At 57.9% G+C, this 23,483-nt stretch overlaps 3 protein-coding genes across 13 annotated transcripts in view; 2 read left to right on the top strand and 1 right to left on the bottom strand.

The window, feature by feature from the left end:
* The first annotated feature begins 61 nt into the window (after positions 1-61).
* On the top strand, positions 62-7,165 carry RNF214 (ring finger protein 214). Of its 2 annotated transcripts, none has more exons than XM_048328741.1 (14): positions 62-350; positions 973-1,032; positions 1,240-1,380; positions 1,649-1,788; positions 2,341-2,409; positions 3,196-3,292; positions 3,523-3,611; positions 4,010-4,100; positions 4,295-4,393; positions 4,613-4,989; positions 5,396-5,531; positions 5,761-5,868; positions 6,187-6,282; positions 6,910-7,165. In XM_048328741.1, the coding sequence occupies exons 1-14, from the start codon at positions 81-83 to the stop codon at positions 6,973-6,975; spliced, it is 1,839 nt and encodes a 612-aa protein (XP_048184698.1). In that variant the 5' UTR covers positions 62-80; the 3' UTR covers positions 6,976-7,165. The 2 variants fall into 2 exon arrangements, with proteins under 2 accessions (XP_048184698.1, XP_048184697.1); XM_048328740.1 differs by having other exon boundaries at positions 3,998-4,100.
* BACE1 (beta-secretase 1) lies at positions 7,036-15,515 on the bottom strand. Of its 2 annotated transcripts, XM_048328744.1 has the most exons (10): positions 15,246-15,515; positions 11,968-12,056; positions 11,593-11,809; positions 11,269-11,406; positions 11,045-11,179; positions 10,818-10,919; positions 10,527-10,676; positions 10,226-10,397; positions 9,874-10,146; positions 7,036-9,524 (listed from the first exon to the last, which is right to left on the bottom strand). In XM_048328744.1, exons 1-9 carry the CDS (start codon positions 15,489-15,491, stop codon positions 9,905-9,907), a joined length of 1,491 nt encoding a protein of 496 aa, XP_048184701.1. In that variant the 5' UTR covers positions 15,492-15,515; the 3' UTR covers positions 7,036-9,524; positions 9,874-9,904. The 2 variants fall into 2 exon arrangements, with proteins under 2 accessions (XP_048184701.1, XP_048184700.1); XM_048328743.1 differs by having other exon boundaries at positions 7,036-10,146.
* Positions 15,516-15,903: 388 nt separating this feature from the next.
* The window catches only part of CEP164 (centrosomal protein 164), a 29,747-nt gene continuing 22,167 nt past the window's right edge, over positions 15,904-23,483 (top strand). For 4 of the 9 annotated variants that reach the window (XR_007208233.1, XM_048328733.1, XM_048328735.1 and 1 more), the window contains exons 1-7: positions 17,708-17,797; positions 18,134-18,245; positions 18,566-18,803; positions 19,241-19,399; positions 20,053-20,181; positions 20,518-20,595; positions 22,408-22,527. Coding sequence is in view for 8 of the 9 variants with exons in the window: in XM_048328733.1 (XP_048184690.1) it covers positions 17,719-17,797; positions 18,134-18,245; positions 18,566-18,803; positions 19,241-19,399; positions 20,053-20,181; positions 20,518-20,595; positions 22,408-22,527 (915 nt within the window). In the remaining variant the exon portion in view is untranslated. Of the gene's footprint in view, positions 16,064-17,707; positions 17,798-18,133; positions 18,246-18,565; positions 18,804-19,240; positions 19,400-20,052; positions 20,182-20,517; positions 20,596-22,407; positions 22,528-23,483 lie in introns of those variants that run through there. The other 5 variants (XM_048328739.1, XM_048328738.1, XM_048328736.1 and 2 more) reach the window with 4 other exon arrangements.

Genomic DNA, 23,483 nt, shown 5'->3' with positions numbered 1-23,483 from the left:
CGCCGCGCCTCTGCGAGCCCGGCCCCGCCGCGCCGCCCGGCAGGTAAGGGGGGGCCCGGCGGGGCGGCAGCGGCAGCGGGATGGGGCCGGGATGGGAGCAAGGACGCGGCCGCGGCGCAGCGCTGACCGATGTCCCCTTTCCGCGCAGCGGGAGCCCGCTCTCCGCCCCGGAGAGCCCCGGCGAGCCCGGGCCCGGCGGGGAGGCGGACCCCGCGGCCGCCCCCGGCCCCGGTGGCGATGCGGAGCCCGGGGCCGGCGGCGCGGAGGCCGCGGGGCAGAGCGGAGCGGCAGCCGAGGAGCCCGACGAGGAGGCGGCCCCGGCCAGGCCGTCGCAGAACATTGCGGTGCAGGTGGGTGCAGATCCCGCGGGGCTCCTGGGGTTTGTGCTGTGCGGGGCCAGGGCCTCGAATGGCTCTTTTAGAACCTGGAGGACAAAGACCTGAATGAGTCGAGGCTGGGGGGTAAAACACATCCATACTTGCAGCTGTGCAGCCGCTGCTGTGTGCCCGGTCCTGTGCTTTGAACAGTCTTTAATTAAGATTCGACCCTAGTGAGGCCACACTTGGAGTGCTGTGTCCAGTTCTGGGCTCCTCAGTATGAGAAAGACAAGGAGCTACTGAAGAAGGGTCCAACGGAGGCTGCAAAGATGATAAGGGGTCTGGAGCATCTCTCTGCTGAGGAGAGACTGCAGGAGCTGGGCCTGGTTAGTCTAGGCAAGACTGAGAGGGGATCCCATTAATAAATATTTCCAAGGGCTATCAGAGGATGGTGCCAGATTCCTTTTATTGGTGCCCAGCTGTAGGATGAGGAACAATGGCCGTAAACTGAAATGATAAGTTTTGTTCAGTATGACAGAGAACTCCTTTCCGTGGAGGGTGGCAGAGCACTGGAACAGGTGCCCAGGGAGGGCCTGGAGTCACTGTGTGGTCACTGCAGGGCTGAGGGTCTGATCTCAATCACCTCCCTTCACAGACCGACTTCAAGGCAGCCGATGCCGACGTGAACACGGACCAGGACATCGAGAAGAACTTGGTGGGTATCAAAGCCCCGTGCTCAGGTCCGGGCTCTGCTGCTCACGCTCCCAGGCAAAGGAGCTGGAGCTGCTCTGCCCACTTTTTTCCTGTCAAAATAGAATCATAGAACTATTATGGTTGGGAAAGACCTCCAAGACCATCAAATATCAGCCTCGAAGTCCTTAAGCTGCCCTTGTTACAGGAGGAATTTTGCTCTCCACTGCAGGACAAGATGATGTCTGAGCGGGCCTTGCTGAAGGAGCGCTACCAGGAGGTGCTGGACAAACAGAGGCAGGTGGAGAATCAGCTGCAGGTCCAGCTTAAGCAGCTCCAGCAGCGGAGGGAAGAGGAGATGAAAAACCACCAGGTATTTGGTGAAGAACTGTTTTTGTTTAACCTACCCTGTAATTAATTTTAAAACCCTTATGAAGAGGCAGGAGAACCTGCGGTCCAGAGCATCTGTCTCCTGAGTTTCCTCATAATAACCAATATATATCTTGACTGGATCTGCTAAAAAGAAAGAGTTTGCTGTGTAATCTCATTAGCCAATTTATCCAAAAAAGTAACAGGTTTTAAATCACAACCATTATTTGAGAATTTTGCTCAGTATCTGTGTGATGCTTCTTTTACTCCAGGAGATCCTGAAAGCGATTCAGGATGTTACAATCAAGCGAGAAGAGACCAAGAAGAAGATGGAGAAAGAGAAGAAAGAGTTCCTGCAGAAAGAGCAGGATCTCAAAGCTGAAATTGAGAAACTCTGTGAGAAAGGCAGAAGGTATTTGTATGGAAAAGAAAGGGTTTATTTTTGGGGGGAGAAGCTCTTGCTTAACCCTGATGTAAACCTGATGGAGCAAAGAGCCTTAAACTCTTTGGAAGCAGCGAGTATTCAGGTCAGACCTATCTATGGATGAGTTTAGGATTGGCTCCGTGTGTGAATTGGCACTTTTGTGGAGCCATTCTGTCATGTCATAGACGTCTGGTTTTTGTTCTGAGGGCTCAGTGATGTTTTTGGGTAAAACTCCTCCAGTGACGGCTCCAAGTGCTCAGCTCTTTTCCCCAAGTGACCATGGCAGAGCACGTGCTGGGGGAGCAGCACAGCTCCCTGCAGCGAGCCTGGTTCTGTGCCACAGCCTTTGTGCAGTGTCATGAGACAGCAGGATTTGTGCTCCAGAGGCTGTTGGCGGCTGTTTTCCCACACACATTGCAGGGAGCTGTCCCCAGCCTGTGGTGTGTGGTCAGGCCCAGGGATGTGCTGGAGGGGCTTGGTTTGAACATGGCCTCTGCACCGCTGGGATTCCAGCTGTGCTGTCCCTTTTTTCCCGTGCAGGTTGCTGAAGGAGCAGGAGGAGAAGGAAAACAAGATTGCCTCTCTGATCGCAGAGCAGTCCGATGAGAAGTAAGGCCCTTATCCATTGCCTGATTAATGCTGCCCAATGCACTGTTCTTCCTGCCGTTTTGCCTCAGAGTGAATCTGATGCTCCTGGTGGGACAGAGTAGAGAAAATGATCCAGCAGTGCTGGCCAGTTACGTGCTGTAGAGGTTTTATCTCCTCTTCGAGCATCGGGGCTCTGGATTAAATCTTCTTTGATCCCAGTCACAGGCAGGCTCCTGGATACTTGTGACATGAAGATCCCATAAGATTAGAGTTTGTGCTTGGCGGATTGACTCAGCTTGTAACTGCTACCTCTGATTGAATTTCAACTTCCCAGAATTAGGGCAGACTGATTTCCCTGTCTGTTCCCCACAGCTGTCCAGATACATTAAACTCTGGCATGCTGGGGTATTTAAAGCTGGGCAGGGATGCTCCAGATGTAGGTGTTCCCAAAGCACAGGTGGAAATGCCCAGCTTTAAACTTCTCCAGGATCAGAACAGCATAGCTCTGCCTGCTGCTCAGGTTGATTCCTGGTTCAGATCTTCTGTGGGATTGGACTGAATTTTGCCGAGGGGAATTCCCCTCGTTTTGCCTGGCGTGTTTGCACACCAAGTTTGTTGTGTGCTCTGCAACAGCTCACTCCTGGGACGGTGACTCATGCAGCCCAAGGAGCTGGGGCAGGTGTCACGCTCTGGAGGCTGCTGATCTTCCATGGTTCCACCCCATCCAGAGCTCCCGGGATTGATCCCTTTGTGGCCATTCTGCTGCCTGAGCCCAAGGGGACTCATTCTGTTCTGTTCTGTGTGCAGGCAGCTGTGGGAGATGGAGCTGGACAAGCTGAAGAACCAGCACAATGAAATCAACAGGAACATTCTTGAAGAGACAGAACGGGCATGGAAAGCAGAGGTGAGCAGGTGACTTCTTCCCTTGCAAAATGGTTGGTTTGAGATTCCAGAGGGTTAATGGACAGTTCTGTGAAATTAGGAGCAGTTGAGGATAAGGCCAAGTCCCACTTAGTGGGATAAGAGGAATGATGAACAAGTGTCAGTGCAGTGAGCGTTAGTGGGGAGCAATGCCCAGGGCCTGGTCTGACAGCAAGAAACAGGGGAGTACAAAAACTGAGCCTCTCTCCATAGATCCTGTCCCTGGAGAGCCGGAAGGAGCTGCTGGTGTTGAAACTAGAAGAAGCAGAAAAAGAAGCAGAGCTACACCTCACCTACCTCAAGTAAGTCTGTGTAGTGTCAGAAGTGGCAGGGAGGGTCACTCAGGTGTCCCCCATGTCCCATCTCCTCTTCCTCTACTTATGCTGGAGGCTGGAGTGGAATAGTTCAGGATTTCCTGTGGTTTTCTTACTGAATCAATGCGATTCAGTGGTGTCACACAGCAAGGGCATGTGGGGCTGTGCTTATCCCCTGTCACTGTTCATCTGCCAGGCTCAGTCAGTGCTGGTGGCTGTGGTGTCCCCAGATCAGTCCCTCTCCCTTGTGGGGTGCCTCACCTGGGGGTGAGCCCTTCCCACCCCACTGGAGGAGGGGAAGCCAGGGGGTGTGGGGGGTTGCTTGCTGCCACTGTGCTGCCAGGGAGAGCACAGTTGCAAGTGGGAAAGTTCAGCTGTGCTTGCAGGTCTGCGCCGCCCACGCTGGAGACCATGAGGCCAAAGCAGGAGTGGGAGATGAGGCTGAACAGGATACGAATGACCAAGCAAAGTGTCCGAGTAAGTTGCTGCTGACCTCTCCCAGCCTAGCAGCAAGCAGTTCTTCACATAGACACTGTTTCTCCCTCTGGCTCCTCTTCCATTCTTCTGTGGAACCAAACAGTGCCACTTTAGGGCCTGCCACCCCAGGGCTTGGAATGCCCCGGACTTGCTCAGGTTTGATAAATGCACCCGTTTTCTTCCCTCTCTGCTAGGATCAGTTCAACGACCACATCCAGATGGTGAGGAATGGCACAAAGCTGAGCAGCCTCCCCCAGATCCCGACGCCGACGCTGCCTCCTCCGCCTTCAGAAGTGAGTGCCTCTCCAGCCCCACATCACAGGCATTCCGTGTTGCCAGGCCCTGGCACAGCCTGCCCTGGTGCTGTGCATCCAGCACATCCACCACATCCACAGGGATGGCCTGTGCCATGTCTGGGCCTACCTGGAGACGAGGGGAAGGGTCTCCGGCTCTGCTTCCAGGTGGTCTTACTCTAACCAGCCTTTCCCTCTTCCCCTGTTTCTCTTCCTCAGACAGATTTCATGCTGACGGCATTCCAGCCCAACCCATCCCTGACTCCGCGGCTCCCCTTCCCCATCGGACCCGTCCCCGTGCCCATGGTCATGCCGAGCGCCGATCCTCGAGCGCTCTCCTTCCCTCTGCTGAACCCCGCCATGTCCAGGCCCAACCAGCCCTCCCCACCCCTGCCTGCTTCCCAGGGAAGGAGCAGCCCGGTCGTGGCATCGCTCATCGGCACGCACAGCCCCCACATGCCTCCCGCTGCCTCCATCCCTCCTCCGCCTGGCCTGGGAGGGGTGAACGTCCCTCCCGAGTTCCACAGGCCCCAGCCGGCCGACAAGCTGGAGAAGCTGCTGGAGAAGCTGTTGACTCGGTTTCCGCAGTGCAACAAGTAAGGGTCTGGTGGTGTTTTTCTGCAGGGCAAGGGCTTGTGCGTGGAATGGGAGCTGGGATCAGGGAAAGAGGGGCTCCTGGTGTGAGCAGGGCCTGTGGGAAGTGAGGGAAGGCTGAGGGTGAGGAGCAGAGGCTGGGTGCTCTCTGCATCAGGTTTGCCATAGTGCTGGGGATGGGAATCACTAGGAGCTTTGAGGGACAGCAGGGATATCTGAGCACAGCCAGGAGCCCCATAGCCTGTCTCTGGGGGCTCCCTGCTCTTTCCCCAGTGTTTTGGGGAGAGAACCCCCTCAGCACGTGACTCACCTTGCTGGGAGGGTGGAAGAGAACACCCCAGGCAGCGGTGGCTGAGGGATTCCAGTCCCCGAGGACTGGGAACTCTTAGCAGGCTGCTGTCCACGCAGGGCCCAGCTCACCAACATCCTGCAGCAGATCAAGACTGCCCGGAGGACCATGGCCGGCCTGACCATGGAGGAGCTGAACCAGCTGGTGGCGGCCAAGCTGGCAGAGCAGCAGGAGCGGGCAGCGGCCGGCGCCCAGGTGGGGCAGCGTGGGGGCTGCTGCAAGGGGGGCCCGGGGAGCAGGGAGAGCTGCCCCAGCTCCCTGGTTCCTCACAGAGGTTGGGCTGTGTGTCAGGGCTGTCCCCTGGGTTCCCTTTCCTGCTGACTGCAGCGTAACCAGGGAACAGTTTTCCCCGAGGTGACTCGGGGTGACTCCTCTGTCCTTTCCTCCCGGGCTGTTCTGATGAGCCTCCTCTGCCTTGCTGCAGCCTCTGGGCCGGATCAGGGCCCCCATGTTCTCGGCTCCGCTGCCTCAGATCAGCACGCCCATGTTCCTGCCCCCGGCCCAGGTCGCTTACCCTGGAACAGCGTCACATGTAAGGCTGCTTGGCTTCCCGGGGGAATGGGGAGGGAGGGAGCCTGCCTGGGATGTGGCCGAAGGGGTGAGCCCCTGGAGCTGGGAGCTCTCACACAACTACTTGGGCTGCTGAGCTGAAGGGGAGGATTGGGGGCACAGATCCTTTCACATTGGAACAGAGGGACACGAGACGTGATGGTGGCTCTCAGGGCGTGATGGCTGTGGGCAGAGAGGGGACTGGGCAGCGCGTGGCCTCGGGCTGCAGCTGCACCTGTGGTCAGAGCTGTGTGTCTGACTTCCCTGCCTGCTCCTCTCTTTCCCTCACTGCCCATCCCAGACCCCAGCTGCCTGTAAGCTGTGTCTGATGTGCCAGAAGCTCGTGCAGCCTGGTGACCTTCACCCCATGGCCTGCTCACACGTGCTGCACAAGGAGGTGAGTGTGTTCTGCTGCTCGCAGCTTCCTCCTGGTCCTTCCAAGTGACCCTTCCCGAGTCCTTGTTGTACTGACACCGTGCCAGGAGAAGGGTACGATCAATAAACAGCTTCCCTGCATCCTGTCATCCCATCCTTTCCATACTCTTGGCTGGGTCACCCTGCGGTGGCTAGTGGGTGGTGGCTTTAGGAACAGGCTGCCCTTGTGTCCCTGAGCTTGTTGTGCTTGTGTCTGTGAGGGTTAGATGCTGGAGCAGGACAGTGTGGAAGGATCTGGAACACAGGGTGAGGGGAGGGCTGCCACTGCTGCCCAGGTGTCTGGGTGGGGGATGCCAGACAGGAGCTCTTGGGAAGAGCTATCCCATGGGTCTGGCAGTGGGTCATCTGTGTGGGCAACCCCCCCTTCCCAGCAGCTCTGGGGCCTCCAGCAGTGGCCCTCAACGAAATGGAAACTCACGTTGAGGAGGGCCTGACAGTCCTGCAAGGGTGACAAGGGCTCCTTCATCACGGTGACCTTGTGATGGAGGCTGCAAGGAGCAAAGGAAACCATCCCTGAAACGAGTGCTGTGGAAAATGAAGGCACCTTTGGGTTGTGCCAGTGGCTCTTGATTAATTCTCTCTCTTCCAGTGCATCAAATTCTGGGCACAAACCAACACGAATGACACTTGCCCTTTTTGCCCAAGCCTCAAATGACGGCTGCTGGGGCAAGGCAGGCCCCCGGGAGGAGTTGCTGTGAATAGACAGGATCAGTTCTAAGATTTCTACAGTTCTATATTTATACGATCATGTATACACATGTACATTTTTATTATATAGGTAATGTGTGTATAGAAAGTCTGTATACATACAAATTCATAAATAAAGTGTGTATATTATGCAGTGATTTGCTGCTGCTCCTCATTTCTTTATCCACAGCCTTGTTGGCTTCTTCCAAATGAGGGTCAGTGTGTTCCCTGCTTGCTGGGATCTGCCTCAGCCACCTCTTCCCACTTGGATCCCACCAGCTGCTTTTCTCTAGGGCCATTGCTCATGACTGGATGCCTCACCACCCCCATGCCCCTGCCAGTCATCCTGGTTTTTCTATGCCTGGTTTTTCCCCTCTTGCCAATGAACAGGTTGCAGATAAAGAGCCAATTTTTTGTGGTCATTTTTTTAATGTCATAATAATTTACCGTGTTAACATTCATTGTTCTTACATAGACACTGGGTTACAGAGTACTGGAGCCTCCAGCGACAGCCCATGGTCCCATCCCATCCCGTCCCCTGCTGTCACCGGGCCCTGGGGAGGGAGCGGACGGACGCGGCTGCGCTGCAGCTCAGGATAAACCAACCTGTGAGAGTTCCTGCGTCCCCCTCTCCTGTGCTTTCTCCTAAAGCACGGGCTGACACACCAACCCTTTCTTTCTCCATGGATTTCGGTGGGATTGCGAGGTGCTCAGCACCACTGAAAATCTTGCAATGACTCTCTAAAAACTTACCCCCCCCCCCTCCTTGCAGCCTGCAGCAGGAATTCGGCGCTGCTGGCGGCCCCTCTGCCCCGGGAGGGCAGGGGAGCACCCCTGGGCGCTGAACTCGCCGCAGGCCGGCTCCTCCGACGCGCACGCACACGCTCGGGGCGTGTTTTAAGGCAGTGGTCCACAACAGAGTCTCTGGGGTGCTGGGGGTCCTGGGCAGGCACGAGGGTGGGGGGAGAACGTTGCCCTCTTGCATGGGGTGGCTGGATGCGGTGTTGGAGCGGGGCTGGGGCGGGGTGAGGAGGGGCAGTGTGGGGGCTGTTGTGGCGGTGCCCCGTGCGAGGGCTGGCTGGTCGCCTACGCTGCCTGCGTTTCCCGGCTCCCTCGCTGCTTTCCCAAAGAAACGTTTGGCCGCAGGATTTAGTTAACAAGCTTTATGCTCGGTGACTGCTGTGGCTCCTCGCTCTCTCCCTGCCTGACCCGGTGGCTCTGCAGGGCAGCCGCCAGCTCGGCCCTGGCACTGCAGGTATCCCCTCTGTTCATGGGGGAGTGATGCCTTTTAACTGTAGAACCTCCGTGTTTGAGCACTTTCCTATGGAGGCTGGAGGCAGAGAAGCGGGGAAATACAGCACTACTGCCTGCAAGGTGTCTGCTCTGGGGAAGGGACAATGATCCTGCAGCACGGGGAGGAGGGGTTGTCCTCACACACCGGAAAATCCTCCCCGTGCTGCAGGAACACCACGAGGACAGAAGTGCCTCCTGTGCTCAGGGTCCTTTGGGCTTGTGAGTCACTGCTCTGCATGCTCCAGCCCTGCTCCCCCTCCTCAAGCCAGCTGGGACCCCCTCACCATCACGTGCTCCCACCGAACATGCAGCTGTGGCATGAGCCCTGGCCCTGGGTGGTGGCCACAGCGGCTGAGGACTGAGCAGAAGGCTAAAAAGATTAAAAAAAACCCCAAAACAGGACTGACCCCTAATGTTGGAACAGTGGCTTTCAGAGCTAGAATTAAAAATAGAGATATATGGATATATTGTACAGGTGAGAGGCAGCCATGGTCTGTACACGTGGGACCGGCTCCGTACACGCTCTCAATGCGCAGCTGCGCTACCAGTGACACACTTTGTAAAAAAAAATGAAATAAATACAACCATGTGTTTACAAAACAATAAATGCTGCAGTTCCCACAGCTGCCGCCTGTCCCCAGGATGCCAGGGTGTCCCACAGCCGGGCCCGGATGTGTGCAGTGAGCAGAGAGGAGCTGCTGTGCCATGGGATGTGCCGGTGGTGAGGTGGGGGGGCTGCAGGGGGGGCCCAGGCTCCCCTATGGCTTTCGAAGGGCTGGGTGGGCTGGGGAGCAGCCGGTGCCAGGGCTGGGAACTTCACTCCTGGCACTGACTTCTCCTTGGCAGCTGCCGCTGATGCTGGAAGCGAGGGCAGGGAGTTTTCCATCCCATGTGGAGAAGGGAGAGGATGGGTGCCTGCTCCTGCCTGTCCCAGGGGGGTGCAGGGAGTCCTGGGGCTGGCGGCAGCGGGAGCACAGCTCGGGAAGGCAGGAAAATGCACGGGAAATGTCAGAGCGAGTGGTGTACGGGCAGCAGGATAGGAGAGAAAGCCCTGTCTGGGCAGCCCAGGCTGGCCCTGCAGGGCTGTCTCTGAAAAGCCCGAGGCTGGATGGCTCCAGGATGATCCCCGGAGTCTGGCTCAGTGCAGGGAGTCACAGGGGACACACGGCTGCAGCGCAGCTCCCTACAAGAGAGCCTGGGCTGGCAGCTTCCTGGCAGGGCGAGCTGGAAAGGGATGCACAGGGATGGAAGGGGACAGGCAAGGGATGGCTCATCAGCATCACTCCATCAAGCCAGGCAAGGCTGGGTGGGAGAGCTTGGGACAGCCCGTCCTGTCCTGGTGCTGGAGCAGAGAAGCTGCCCCAGCTCCCGGGACGGGGTTGCTGCACTCTCCCCCTGCCCGGCTGCCACGCTCTTGCTGCAGGTCCCAGATGAACGGAGCCCGGGCCTGGGGCTCCCCCGGCTGCTGGCCCTGACGGACACCGAGTTCCCAGGCTCCGGGCACAGGGTCTGAGCTGCCCACGCCGCCGCCACACTCCAGCCCCGGAGCACGGCCCCTGCCCTGCTGCCTCACCTGCGGCCCCGGGGCTGCGCCCGCTCCGCCGTCACTTCAGCAAGGAGATGTCGTCGGCAAAGTCGTCGTGGTCCCGTCGCAGGCAGCGGAAGCAGCGCCACTGGAACACCATGAGGCAGAGGGGCAGCATGAAGAGGGCGCAGATGGCCGCCATGACGTAGGCGATGGTCATCAGCGTGGACTCGTCCGTCTGCGGGATGTTGTAGCCGCAGTCCTCCATGTTGGAGTGCAGGTGGGGCCCGTCCACCGCGGCCGTCCGGAACTCATCGTGCACTGCGGGCGGGGCAGGCAGGGTCTGGTCACTGCACACCCACGTCCCCTCCATCCCCCCCGCCCCACGGGCCCAGCTCACCGTGGCAGGCGCTGACAGCAAAGCCGATGCGCTTGCGGGCGCGGTCGAACACCACGTAGAAGCCCTCCATGATCACGGCGCCCATGACGGTGCCGGTGGAGGACTGGGAGATGGCGAACTTGTAGCAGTCATCTTGAGAGGTGGCCACATCCTCCACTGGGCGCAGGTATTGCTGCAGGGGGAGAGGAGCCATCAGGGAAGGGGGCGGGGGAGGCAGCTGCGCTCACCCAGCGCGGTCCTGCCTGCACTGCCCTCTCCAGCCCACGCTCCCTGGGCAGGGTCTGGCCAGGCCAACACTCACCTGGGGCAGGATGGTGATCCGGAAGGACTGGTTGGTGGTCTCCCCCATCAGGTAGAGGGACAGGACTGGGAAGATGTGCCAGGGGGTGGTGCCGACCTGCCAGCAAACCAGCTGCTCCCCCAGCCAGAAGCCGTCTGGGAACTTCTCCGTCTACCAGAGGGAAAGGGGAGGTGAGCGGGGCCAAGCTGGGCAGGCAGCAGAGATGCCAGGCGGGTGAGGGGCAGCCACACTGCCCACAGCCCCGCGCTGGCACTGGGCCATGCCCGTGGGGAAGGGATGGGTTTCACCGACCGAGGACGCTGTTTTGATGGATTTCACTGCAGCCTCAAACACCTTCTTTGGCAGCCTGAGGTTGGTGGTCCCACTGTCCACGATGCTCTTGTCATAGTTGTACTGAGGGGCAGAAGAGGAGGAGTGACCCAGGTGCAGAACCCGAGCCTTGCTCCCCTCCTGGCCCCCTCTGACTGATGGTGGGTGCCTCCAAGGCCCGTGGGGCAGGTCCCCTGCTGCCTCCTCACCTCTTTGCAGTCCATGTTCAGGTCCTGCCCGTTGACCTCCAGCTTGACGATGATGACCTCGTAGTACCACTCCTTGCGGATGGGGGTGTACCAGATGTCACCCACGTACAGCGAGCGGTCGATGCCACCGATGATCTGCAGAGGAGACAGAACGGCGCTGCCACCGCACACTGGCAGTGCCCTGAGGGAGCCCCCGGCCTCCCTGCCACCCACGGGGTGCTCACCATGCTGCCTCCCACCGAGGCCACGGCCTCTGTCTCGTTGGGAGAGAAGCCTGTCCCGCACAGCTGCAGGGAGAAGATGTTGGGCACCCGCGTCTGCTTCACCAGGGAGTCAAAGAAGGGCTCCAGGCTGTCGTCGGGCTGGTGGGAGGAGAAAGCAGAGACAGGACAGGGATGTGTCAGTGCTGTCGCTTCTCCAGGAGCTCTCTGCGCCCAGGGGAGTTCCCCTTGCCAGCACTGCTGTGCTCCAAGGGGCAAACAGGGACAAGGAAAAAGGCAACTGAAGCGTTTTGGTGCTCACATCCAGGACTGTGAGCCAGAACTCACCCGGGCAATCTCGGCGTACGCCAGCCCCAGGATCCCTTCCCAGTTGGAGCCGTTGATGAAGAATTTGTCTGACTCCGTGATGGCAGCAATGTTGGCTCTGACAGTGACGTTGGGGCCGTGCGGGATGGTGACAAGGTCAGTGCCCAGTTCCCCTTCCCACTTGCCCTGGGTGTAGGGCACGTACACCCCCTTCCGCAGGTCGCGGTAGGTGCTGGACCTGCAATGGTGTCAAAGGGACGAGTAAGACCAGCAGGGGTTATGTGGATCCAGCCATTCCAGAGGCCAGGCAGTACCTGGCAGGGTCTGGCCAGACCTCCAGCAAGGAGAAGCAGTGTGCCCAAGGGGCTGGGCTCTGCGTCCCCTCAGAATACTCACAGCTGCCGCTGGTAGTATCTCCGGAGGAAGGGGTGTGGTGCAGCTCCCACAGCAAAGTTACTGCTCCCTGTGTCCACCAGGATATTCAGCTGGAGAAGGAAGAAAGACAGGAAGGCTCATCAGTGCAGTGGGACCCTCTTTTTGCTGTGCCCAGAAAGGAGAAGGAGGTGGTGAAGCAGCAGGCAGCAACATCAGGAAGTTGCACAAAAAGCAAACACCATCCAGCACTGTGCAAACAGAGCATGAGCCCCTTGCTCAGCACGGCCCAGCCTCAGCCCCTAAATCCACAGGCAGGATTCGGGAAGCGCTTGGCAGGTGTCATGGGGCCGGAGAGCAGCAGCAAGACAGGGTGCACAGGCTGCCCTTGCCAGGAAAGCAGATTTGCTGGCACAGCTGGTGGGAAGGATCGCTGGTGGGCAGCCCCCACAGATCCCTGCGCCCGCTAATCGCCACCCATATGCCGAGCCCCGCTCCCGATTCATTTCTGCCTGGGCAGGATTACCAGGTCTGGCAAACATCCCACTGGCACGGCCAGGAGCGGGCCAGCCGGATCCTGCCCTCAGCTGACCCGTGCCTGTGGCCCTGGCACGGAGCGGGGTGGGATGGCCGGGGTGGGAGAGGGGCTGTCCGAGCCTCCCGGCTGTGCGGGGCAGCAGAGCGCGGGGTGAGCCCTGACCCCAAACCCGGAGCTGCTTCACAGCACCACCCCGGGCAGCAGCACCAGGGCTTTGGCCCTTAATCTGCGGAGTCAGAGAGAGGGGAAGGAGGTCAATGCGCTTGTGTTAATCGCAGCAGCACCGGTGTTCCAGGCCATGGGTAATGACCAGAGCAGCACGTTCACCCTTCCAATACCCACCCTGGGCCAGCTCAGCGCCCACCACACAGCCCGACCTCCTCCTGGCAACCTGGCACCTGCGCCATGCCCAGGGCTGTTCCTGGCTCTGTGGGTGGGTCATTAGGGGCCACCTGCTCCACACAGCTCACCTCCAATCCCCAGGGCACCCGGAGGAGACTGGTTTCCCTGGAGAAGGACCTGCTGAGCTGACACTGCAAGGAGAGGAGGCAGGGAGGGCTCTTGCAGGCTCCATCCTGCTGAAAGGGTCACGCACAGGACCCACGTGGAGAGGACCCAGATCCTTGAGACTCAGCCCAGCCATCCATTCAGGCCACGACATGGCACGTGAACTGGCGAGGCCAGGACATGTGTGGCAGGGACACTGCCTGAAACCTGTCCCTGGAAGTGACAGCCCCTCCAGGCACCTCGGCAGCAGCACTGGCTCTGAGCCACGCGTGTCCCTAGAGCGGTGTGCTGCTCCTGGGGCATCAAGCCTGTGCCATCTGTCCCAAAACACCGGCTCCTGCTGCTCGGCTTGCCCCTCTTCCCTGTGTGTTTATGAATCAGCCTGTTCTGGGGAGCCAGGGAAACCAACATGCTTGGACACATGGAATGTGTGAGCAATCAGCTGCTGACGGTGACTTGGCAGCACAGCACGGCTCAGAACCAAAATTAAAGCACAAGGGGATACAGAAACTTCCTTGTCAGCATCGGGAAGGTGAAAGGAAAGGTGAGGAGATGGATCACCACCTCCCTGCTGCGTGTGAGCCTTTGGGAAGGATGCACGCACCCCCCAGGGCAAACACACTCCCAATTTCCTGCAGAGGCATAGCCAAACTCTTTCATACGAATCTTCTCATTCCATTGCAATGCCTGGAGGGATTTTGCTCCAGCACACACACACGGACACACACATGCATGCACAGGCACCACGTTTGCATTTGGAAGCAATCCGAGGCTGGAAGATGCTGCCCAAAAGGGTGACTGGCTCCGGAACGCATGAGTGCCTGGGAACAGGTGGTTCGCAAGGAAATTATCTGGCAGCTGCGACACGTGGCAGGCAGGAGATGATGAAATCACATTTAAAACTAGATTTTAGAAATAACCTCCTCCCTTTTTTTTTCTCCCCTAAACACACCCTGCCAGAGCAGGCAATAAATCCCAGGCACACAGGGACAACACAGTAGTGCTCCCAGAGATCCAATTTCCATGGCAGTGGTATCATTCCTCCGTCCACATCTTGCCCACACTGCTCTCTCCCACCACACACAACGGGCACAGCCAGCTCGTGGGGAAAAGCCAGCCTTTATTTCAGAGCCTGAGTGGGTGCTGGCTGTCCTGGCAGCACCCAAAAAGTGGTGGTGGCAGGCGTGAGGGAATGTGGCCCTGTGCTGGGAGGAACGTGGAGCCTCAATCACCGAGCCCGAACCCTGGGCCAGACTTGTTGCTGGTGACAACGGGGAACAGGACGGGCACAAAAGGATTTAGCAGCAGGAACCTCCCCGATCTCATCCATAAAAGAGGGGAGGAGCTGGCCGCCCTGGGCTGCGTGACTGGCACCTGGCCCTCAGCGCTCATCCTGTCCCCAGCACGCAGACACACGGTGTGGTGCCACACGAGCTGGGCAGCGCAGCTCCAGCTTGTGAGGGATGCTGACAAAAAGATGGAGCAGGATCGGAGCCTGGTGACGCACCAGCGCCTGCTCTGCCTGCCCTGTGGGCTCCCTTTCCATCCAGGCCATCCCATTTTCCTGCACTTTGCCTCCCCGCGTTGCCCCAACTCCTGCGCAGCGACAACCGTCACGAGGTTCCCGGGAAAACCGAGCTCTGGAGGATTTCTGGAGAATTTCCCCCGGCCGGGAGCAGCACACGGAGCCAGGCGGGCTGCGCCCGGGGCTGTGCTGGGAGGAGCTGCCAAGCACGGCTCGGCCGTGGGCTCCTCCGTGCCTGCATGTGCCCGCTCCAGGCGGGCACCGGGCTGTGCGGCCACATCCCACCCCCGCCGCCCACAGCCCGCACCAGCTCCAGCGGCATCCTTCGGCTCGGGAGCGGGGATGGAGGCACGGAGGGAGGGCGGGAGGGAGGGGGAAGGGAGCGATGGAGGGATGCAGCCTGGCTCGCCCGCACGGAGAAGCACACGCAGCACCGGCCACCCCGCCCGGAGCGCCCGGACATCCCCCGGTGCGCTGGGGTCACCTTCGGCAGGCGCCTGCGGCCAGTTTTCACCGAAAGCCAGCAGAAAAAGCATCACCGGAGCGATGGAAAGCAGGAATGCCGCCGAGAACCACGCGAAGCCATGGTGGCACCCGCAGCGCCTCTGTTCTGCGCCCCGCAGCCCAGCACGGGCCCGGAGGGGCACCCGCAGCCGCCAGGGGTGCGGGGAATGCAGGGGATGAGGGAGATGCGAGGGATGCGAGAGATGCGGGGATCCCCTCCCACCTCACCTTCTGCGGGGGGCTGCCCACCGTCATCTCCACGTAGTACCCCTGCCCGGACTTGCCCCGCAGGTTGTCGATCATCTCCACGAAGCTGCCGGCGCTGTCGGGCTCGGTGTCCAGCGGCGCCCGGCGCTGCCGGAGCCCCGACGGCGGGGCCGCGCCGCCCCGCAGCGGCAGCCGGATGCGCGGCGGGGCCGGGAGGGCGCGCAGGACCCCCAGCCACAGAAGCAGCCAGGGCCAGGCAGGCGCCATGGCCGCGGGGAGCCGTCGGGGGAACGCGGTCAGCGGGCCCGCAGCGCCCCGCGCCTCGGCGGGGCGGCCGCGCCGGGGCGGGCGGGCGGCGCGGCGGCGGCGGGCATGGCGGCGCGCACGGACCCGCCCCGGAAAGCCCGCCCGCCGGCGGAAGCGCTCACCGAGAGACCCGCCCCGGCCCTGCCCGGTCCCCCCGGCCCTTGCCCGGTCCCCGTCCCCGTCCCCGTGCCGCTGCCCCGTCCCGTCCCGCCCCGCCGGGACGCGCCGGGGTGCGCCGCGGGCCGTGCCCACGCGTCGCCATGGCAACCACAGCCCCCGGCGGCCTCGCCGCGGTGACGTCATGTGTCCCGCCTCCCCGCTGGCCAATCGGGTACCGCGTATGGCCCCGCCGGCCAATGGCGTGGAGGGGGCGGGCCCTGGCGCGGCGGGTCCCGCGCTCCCGGCAACCGGCGGCACGCGCGGATCGGCGCTCCCGGCCCGCGCCACGGCGAGCGGCGAGCGGCGAGCGGCGAGCGGCGAGCGGCGGGGTCCCGGCACGGGCCCGGGCCCGGGCCCGGGGGAGGCTCCCCTCGGTGAGCGGAGGCTGCGGGGAGCGGCCCCGCGCTGGGCGGTTCCGGCCTTCCGCCCCGCGCGGGGTCTGCCGGCTCCTGGCCGTGCGTGTGTCGCGTGGGTGCTGTCGTGATATGGGCGAAACCGGGCTTTTTTCCTGTTTCTTTTAATACCTTGTTAACCAAAGCTGTTTGTCCGCCTCGCCAGCCGCGCTTTTTCCGTGGCTCCCGGCTGGCGCGGCGGCCGCTGCACTGAGGCTTCGGTCCTGTTTGCATAGAGCTGTAGAACGGGTTTTGGGGTTGGAAGGGACCTGAAAACCGTCCAGTTCCACTCCTGCTATGGGCAGGGACACCTTCCACTATCCACTAGCCCTGTCCAACCTGGCCTTGGACACTTCCAGGGATGGGGCAGCCACAGCTTCTCTGGCCACCCTGTGCCAGGGCCTCCCCATCATCACAGGAAAGAACTCCCTCCAAATATCTCACCTAAATCCCCTTCTTTTAGTTTAAAGCCGTTCCCCCTTGTTCCCATCTATTACAGCTACCCCTCAAGCACTGAAAGTCGCACTAAGGTCTCCAAGAGAGGAGTGAGCCCATAATTCATCCCCCAGTGCCAATACCAGGGATGGGAGATGGGGCTGACTTAGTTTTGGGAGAGGAAAATAGGAACAGAAGGCCCCGAGCGAGCTGCCCACATCCAAGTGCTGTAACTGGGGACATTTGGGAGGGGGAGTGGTGCGAGCTGGTTTGGTTTGGATGTCCTGAGAATATCTTTGCCTGGAAACTGCCAGGATTAGTTGCTGCTTCTGAGACTTACTTTACATAAGAGTTATAAATACGGAGTGGGCTGAGGACAGAGGGAGGTGAAGAGGGCAGTGATGGCTGTGTCACAGGTGGTGATCCTGCTCTGGGTGGTTATCACTGGGGGGGTACTGGGCAGGTACCACAGGCCCTGGGTCTCACGAGGAAAGCAGAGGAATGCTTTTTGCACTGAGTATTTGGGGGGGCTTAGGATGACATGTTTGACCTTGTCATTCAATTGTGTGTTTGAGCAGCTGTCGTGGTCCCCCAGTGCTTGTGCTGGCCAAATGTGGCCACACAGAGCCACAGCTGGGGATGTTTGGGGTGAGGTGGGTGAATTCCAAGTGCCTGAACCTGTGCTGGAAGGGTCGTGAGGGCCCAGCTGTGGTGTGGTCTGTGAGTTAAATCATTAAGCAATGGGCCACAGGTGGAGCATATTAAATTAGGATTCTTTTACAGTTTCTCAAGTACTCTTTAGGAAGGTGGGGGAGGTCAAGGTGTGGGGAGAGGTAGCTTTGTCTCTGGCCAGTGCTGATCCAGCCCTGGGATTTCTCTCAAAGCTGTGCTTTGGGAGAGCTGCTTGCTTTCTCTTTCTTCCCTTTCTTGTTTCAGCTTATTTTTTACCTGGTTAAAAAGTGCCTGCAGCATCTTTTCTGTAGAAACTCGAAGGCCTGGGGGATCTGATTATAACTTTGTGCCACTTCAGCTCTGCTCCTTGTTTCCACAGCCCTTAGAAGTGTGTGGAAGCTCTTTGAGTCCGTTTTGCTGTGTGTGCTGCAGTGGAAGGGCTCTGCCATGTGCTGGGAACGAGGAATTTTCTTTTCTGAGGGCAGTTGTGACTCTGTGCTGGTTCCTCCCTGCTGCCAGGTGTAGGATCCATGGCAGGAGCCATGTGCATCGGGAACCAGCTCATTCTGGAAGAAGACTACAGTGAATCCTATGTTCCTAACGAGAAAGGTGAGGGTGGCTCGTCCTCCCAGGAGCTGGGAGAAGGGATTCAGGCGTGCATTCAGAAATAGGTGCATTCAGAAAACAGGAATTGGTTTCTGAAGTGGGTGGAGAGGGTGGAATACATGGGATTCTAAAGGAGGCAGAGCTGAATGTCACTTGGCAGTGTCACTCCCCGTGTCCCCAGCCTGGCAGGATGGGCTCTACAGGCACACAGGACTGTGCCGGTGGCTTTGGGCGGTCTTGTTTTGGGCTCAGGATCTCCCAGTGTGCCCACAGCTTTAGCTGAGGGGGGTGGCTCTGTTGTGTAGACCAACTTCACAGATCCCTCTTCTGTTTCCCCAGAAATCCGGGAGTTTGCGCCGATACTCGGGATTGACCCCGACGCGGAGCCGGAGCTGCTGTGGCTGGCCAGGGAGTGCCTGATGACCCCGCTGCCCCCGAATTGGAAGGCCTGGTGAGAGCTCTGGCAGCGGCTGTGCTGGGGGATTCCCAGTGACAGGACAAAGGCAATGGCTTCCAACGGGCAGAGAATAGGGTTAGACAGGGTATCAGGAGCTCAGGGCTTTTTGGGGTGGCAGAAGGGGAAAAACTGTTTGGGAAGCTGGATGTGAGCATCCTGGCAGAGCTGCTTCCCTACACTGGTACCTTTTTGGCCTCTTGGGGATGTCACACTCCCCTGAACTTCAGGTGCCTACACCATCAGCCATGTTCTGGCCTGTGCAGCTGTATTTTTAACGTGCTCTTTCACCTTTTCCTGCTGTTTTTGCCATGCAGCCGAGATATCACTGGAGGTGGTGAACTCTATTACTTCAACTTTGAAAATGGCTGCTCCATGTGGGAGCATCCCTGTGATGAGCACTACAGGCAGCTGGTCATCCGGGAGCGGGAGAAGCTGCTGGCACGGGGCAGCTTGAAGAAGGAAAAGAAGGAGAAGAAGGAGAAGAAGCAGAAGAAGGAGAAGAAAGAGAAGAAGAAGGACAAGAAGGAGAAGCATTTCCTGAAGCAGCTCCCTGTGAGTAGGCTCTGCTTGCAGTGCTTCTGGGGAGGGCTGGGCAGAGGATGAGCAAGTGGTTTCAAGGATAGAGAGTGCATCCTGAACCCACACCCAGGCGATGGGCAGTGAATCAGCTGGGGTGGGAGCACTGAGTACAGAATCACCCTTAATTCTGGCTGTAAGACACTCTGTAGTGAGCACTTGTGTGTGTCTGGGAGGGAGAGGAGTATTCAGGACTCGTTCAGATGGGCATTTAGAAAGCAAAACGTGTGAGTAGATCAACCCCTGTTTCCTTCCCTGCCCTGTGCGCTGGTGCCTGCTGGGTGTGGGGTCTCTGAGCAGGGTTAGTGCGGCAGCCCCTGTTTGCACAGGGGAGCTCTTGTCCCGCTCCAAGGTCAGGAGTGCGAGCTGTGCACCTGTGCTGTCCTGCCAGTGATTTCCCTGTGCTTCTCCAGCCCCCAGGCTGCCAGCTGGCACCCATCCAGCCTCCCCTGGGCACCCTCTCTCCTCTCCGTGGCCTCGCACCGTCTTCATCCTTCGCTCTTCGTGGGTCCCTGAACCCGGACCTGGGGCGTGTGGTGGACTCCAGCCTCATCCCCAAGGAAGGAGCTCTGGTGAGGCTCCCTCTTCCCTGGGAATGTGCCCTGGGAAGCACACTGCAAAGGGTCACAGGTGTGGGGACGTTTAAACGACAGGATTTGTGGTCTTCTGTCAGTTTCGAAATACTGTTGTATGTTAAAAAGCTGTATTTCTTTTCTTTTTCTAGGGAGCTCAGTGCTAAATTAGTGGTGAACTTTCTTCTGCTGTGTTTAGCAGATTTAAAGAATTGTTTCAATAACTGTTGTAGAGGAAAAAAATCTGTTAAGTTTTAGTAGAATTTGGTGTCCAAATGAAACATGATAAACAATACAGATAATACAATTTAATAAACTATTTTCACTTTTGTATTTGAGAATAAAATTAAAAGAACAGTTTTCCTCATGAATGTAAGGTTTGCAACCATGCTGAATGCTTTATTTATTTATTACTAGAAAGTGACCTGGGGGTCAGTAAAACTTGTTAAGTGGTTAAGAGATTGATCCTTTAAAGGAAGGCAAAGCAAAATATGTGTAAAGCACAGAAATAACCACCTTCACAAATGAACAAACAAGTGGTAGGAAACTGAGCTCCCTCCCAGAATCCAGCAGCTGCCCCATATCTCAGTGGGTCCCTAGCTCCCCTTTCCTGTTGTCTGACCTCTCACTTCCCTTTCTTCTGGCCTTCACAGCCTGCAGAGATCTCGAAGCTCACCAGCCACACTGACAACCTGCTGGACTTGGTCTGTGAAGAGAAAAGTTCCTTGAATGTAACAGTGCCAGAGAAATGGAGAAACGAAGAGGAAGAAAGTGAAAATGAGGTATTTGTGTGCCCTGGCTCTTGCTGCAACCAGAGTGCTGAAGCCTCCTGATGCTCCCCTGGTAATGGCTGCTCCAGTTGCCCCTGGGCTTTCATTTGTGCTGCCTTTTCTTTGTGCTGTTTGGTCCCCAAAAAGCATCTAATCCTATTTTCACATGGTAATCCCTATAAATCAACAGCTGCCACGGTGTCATTCCAAGATGAATTGGCTGTAGGTGCATTGCCATGGCTCTGCTGCCTAATTTCGCTGCTGAGGAACCCCTCCTGTTCCTCCTGTGGAATTGCAGAGGTCAGAATTTTGGCCATTTCATTGTCTGTTTTTGTTTTAATCCCTCAGAGTTTCCGTGGGACATCAAGGCTGTTAAAAAACGTGTACCTGGATGTTGAAGCTCTGGGAGGCAGCTTTGACTCTGAGGTAAGAGCACGGTGATGGGATGGGCAGGGGAGGCTGCCCGGGGCGAGAAGAGCTGTGGCACTGCCAGGGGATGAGAGTGCAGGAATGGGACCAGAGGGAGGAGTTTCCTGCTTAGGAGCAGGAGCAACCTGGAGCAGAGTGATGGTGAGGAAGGCACAGCAGCAGGGCTGGGGGTGTGAGAAGCCAGATGTGGCCCACAGGGGACAGTGGGGTGGGCATTGAAGGGAAATTTGTGCTTGAGTTGTTGTGGTTTGGAGCTGGGATTTGGGGAGATATCTTTGCAGAGGCTGGAGCTTTGTTTCATCCTCAAATAGAAAAAATAAAGCCAGGTAGGTGAAGCAGGCAAGGGGGAAATCTGCTTTTCCAGGGAACAGCAGGAAAAGGGTCTTGGGTCAGAGGTGCCAGTGCACTCGGTGTGGGAGGAAGGCTCAGTGAGGAAGAGGCACTTCCACTCTGCATGGTGGTGGTCAGGGGGTGTGGAGGGAAGGCTCCGTGTCAGCTGAAGCTGCAGTGTTGGCGCTGGGGAGAGGAGAGGGGAACGTCCTCTGGGAATGCTCTTGCACCTCACTCAGTTCCACAGGACTCTTCACGTGGGCTGCACGTGGCCGCTTTTCTGTGGCAACACAAAACCTGTTTTTCTTTCTTCTTGCCCTGCTGATAAATACCGTGGCTGAGGCACGGAGCATTCGGTGCACCCAAGGCCTTGTGCAGACGCTGTGCTTTCCCTGTGCTTCCTCAGCTGGGATCAGGCTTAAGATGACAAGGGCACAATGGGAAGTGCGTTGTAAGCAGCTCCGGTGATTTGGCCCGACTGTTTGTGCTGACATTAATCCTTTCTCACCGCTTTGAAAATCCTGTTCCAGTATCTGAAAGGCAAATTAATTTCTTTTAAAGTGTTTTAGAGTATTTCTCTTATCCTTTTCACAGCACACGAAAATTAAGCTGTAAAGTACTTTGCTGGAGAACCTATTCACGGTGCTGGGCAGGATCTGCAAAGGCTTATGCTAAAGTGGATGTGACAAAGAGAGCCCTGACTCTCTCATCTCCAGACAACAAGCAGCCTGTGGGGGCCCAATTCCTCACTGAAATGTTAATGTGTGCAGGAACAAAGAGCTGTCTTGGCATTTCAGTGCCGCGGGGATGGGGCTTCGGGAATCTATTATGGAATGGCAATTGCTACCCAACAGCCAGGCTGTTAACCCAGATGGGTGATAGCCTAGTCCTGGTAAGATAGCAGTGCCCCGACTGGAAAATAGAATTCTTTTGTAGTTCCATGAGATGGCAGTAGAAAAGCGTTCCTAGGAGCGGGTCTCAGCCTGCTCCCGAGCTGTTCTCCAGCTTCCTTGCAAAACAGGAGGGAAGGGTTTGTGTGGCAAGACCCCAGGGGGAAATCTAAGCAGTAATAGGTGAAATAATGAAAAAAACTGGCTTCATGTAGCCCCTGGTCAGGGCTGAATGCCTGTATTCAAAGGAAACAGGAGGTTTTAGTGACTTGCTGGGACAGGCTGTTGAGTGGAGTGGAGGCAGCCTCAGACACGGCTCGCAGGGAACCCGGAGCTGGGAAGAGTCTGGGAGAACAGCGAGTTTGTGGAGCTGGCCAGCAGGAAAAGCAGCACTGAAGCCTCCAACAGCTTGATGTTTGGGAATCTGGGCCTGTGAGCTCCCGAATTCCCAGGAAAGCTGTTCAGCTGGAGCGCTTTCCGCTCTAGGGGTGCGTGTGGTGGGTGGTGACCCGTCACAGGCGGGGCGAGTATTCCAGCTTGGGAAGGTGCTGTGGGGAATTCTGCAAGTGGCTGTGTCCCCCCCCACTAGGAGAACAACAAGGAGGAGCAGGAGGACCGTGGCAGCCCATCAGCTGGTGCTGCTGATGCTGCTGAAGCTGCTCCCCAGCCCCATGGGAGCCCTGAGGAGGAAGGTGCCAGCCTGGGAGAGGTGACAGTGGCTCCCTGGCATCCCCGCCCTGCTTGCACGGTGCCAGCCAGGCTTTGCATGCAGTAGGCAGCTTCTGGTGTTGTGGTGTGTGTCTGTGGCTGCTTGGCTTGTTTCTGTTGTTGGTGGTTAAAGTTTCATGCTGATCACTGGAAGTAATGATTGGATAGGCAGGAATTTCCCATCTGTTCGTGCCACTCAGTGCAGGTAAAAGGTTGGGAAAAGATCACCCAAAGCCAGTTATAACCCAGGTGACTTGTCCAGCTCTGAAATCCATAGAAAATCCACAGTCTGTTGTTACAGGAGGAAAAACCTCCCTCCTCCTCCTCCTCCTCCACCTGTGTCTGACTGGCACAGTTCCCTCTTCTGCAGAGTTGCATTTGTGATCATCAAGGTGTGCTGCTAACAAAAGGTTTGCCCATAATTGCCATTGAAATAGGATTCTGCCAGCCAAAGAGATTATTCTGGGATATTTTAGTAGCTGAAGTGAACTTGCCTGGAGAGAAATCCTTTTGTGTGCACACCATTGCTGGTGTATTGATATATTTTGGTGTGTGTGATCCTGTGTTCAAGCATCGGAATCCTGCTTGGCCTCATTTGGGATATCCTGGATGCTGCCAGGTCTCCTGGGGGGATGACCTCAGGAGAACTCTGCAGCAAGTTGTCCAAAAGGAGCATAATTTTGCATAATTCCCCATAAAAGGGGAAGCATGAGGGCGACTAAAGAAGTTCCCCTTGCCCACCTTTCTCTGGGTCCCGGTGTCCCCAAGGAGCCTCGTGTGGCTGGTTGGTGACTCTGGGAACCTCTGCTGGACAGGGGCTGGGAGCTGTCAGTCCCAGGGAATTGCAGGTGAGGCCCAGAGCTGCAGGATTTTTGGGAAGTGCCCGGGGGTTTCTCTGTCCCCTCCATCTTGCTGGATGCTCGCTCGTCCCCGGGGAGGTCTGGCAGACCAATGCCA

The sequence above is a fragment of the Corvus hawaiiensis genome, chromosome 25, assembly GCF_020740725.1.
Source record: "Corvus hawaiiensis isolate bCorHaw1 chromosome 25, bCorHaw1.pri.cur, whole genome shotgun sequence".
Lineage (NCBI taxonomy): Eukaryota > Metazoa > Chordata > Aves > Passeriformes > Corvidae > Corvus > Corvus hawaiiensis.
The sequence above is the reverse complement of the archived record's forward strand: the minus strand, read 5'-3'. Positions and strand labels throughout refer to the sequence as shown.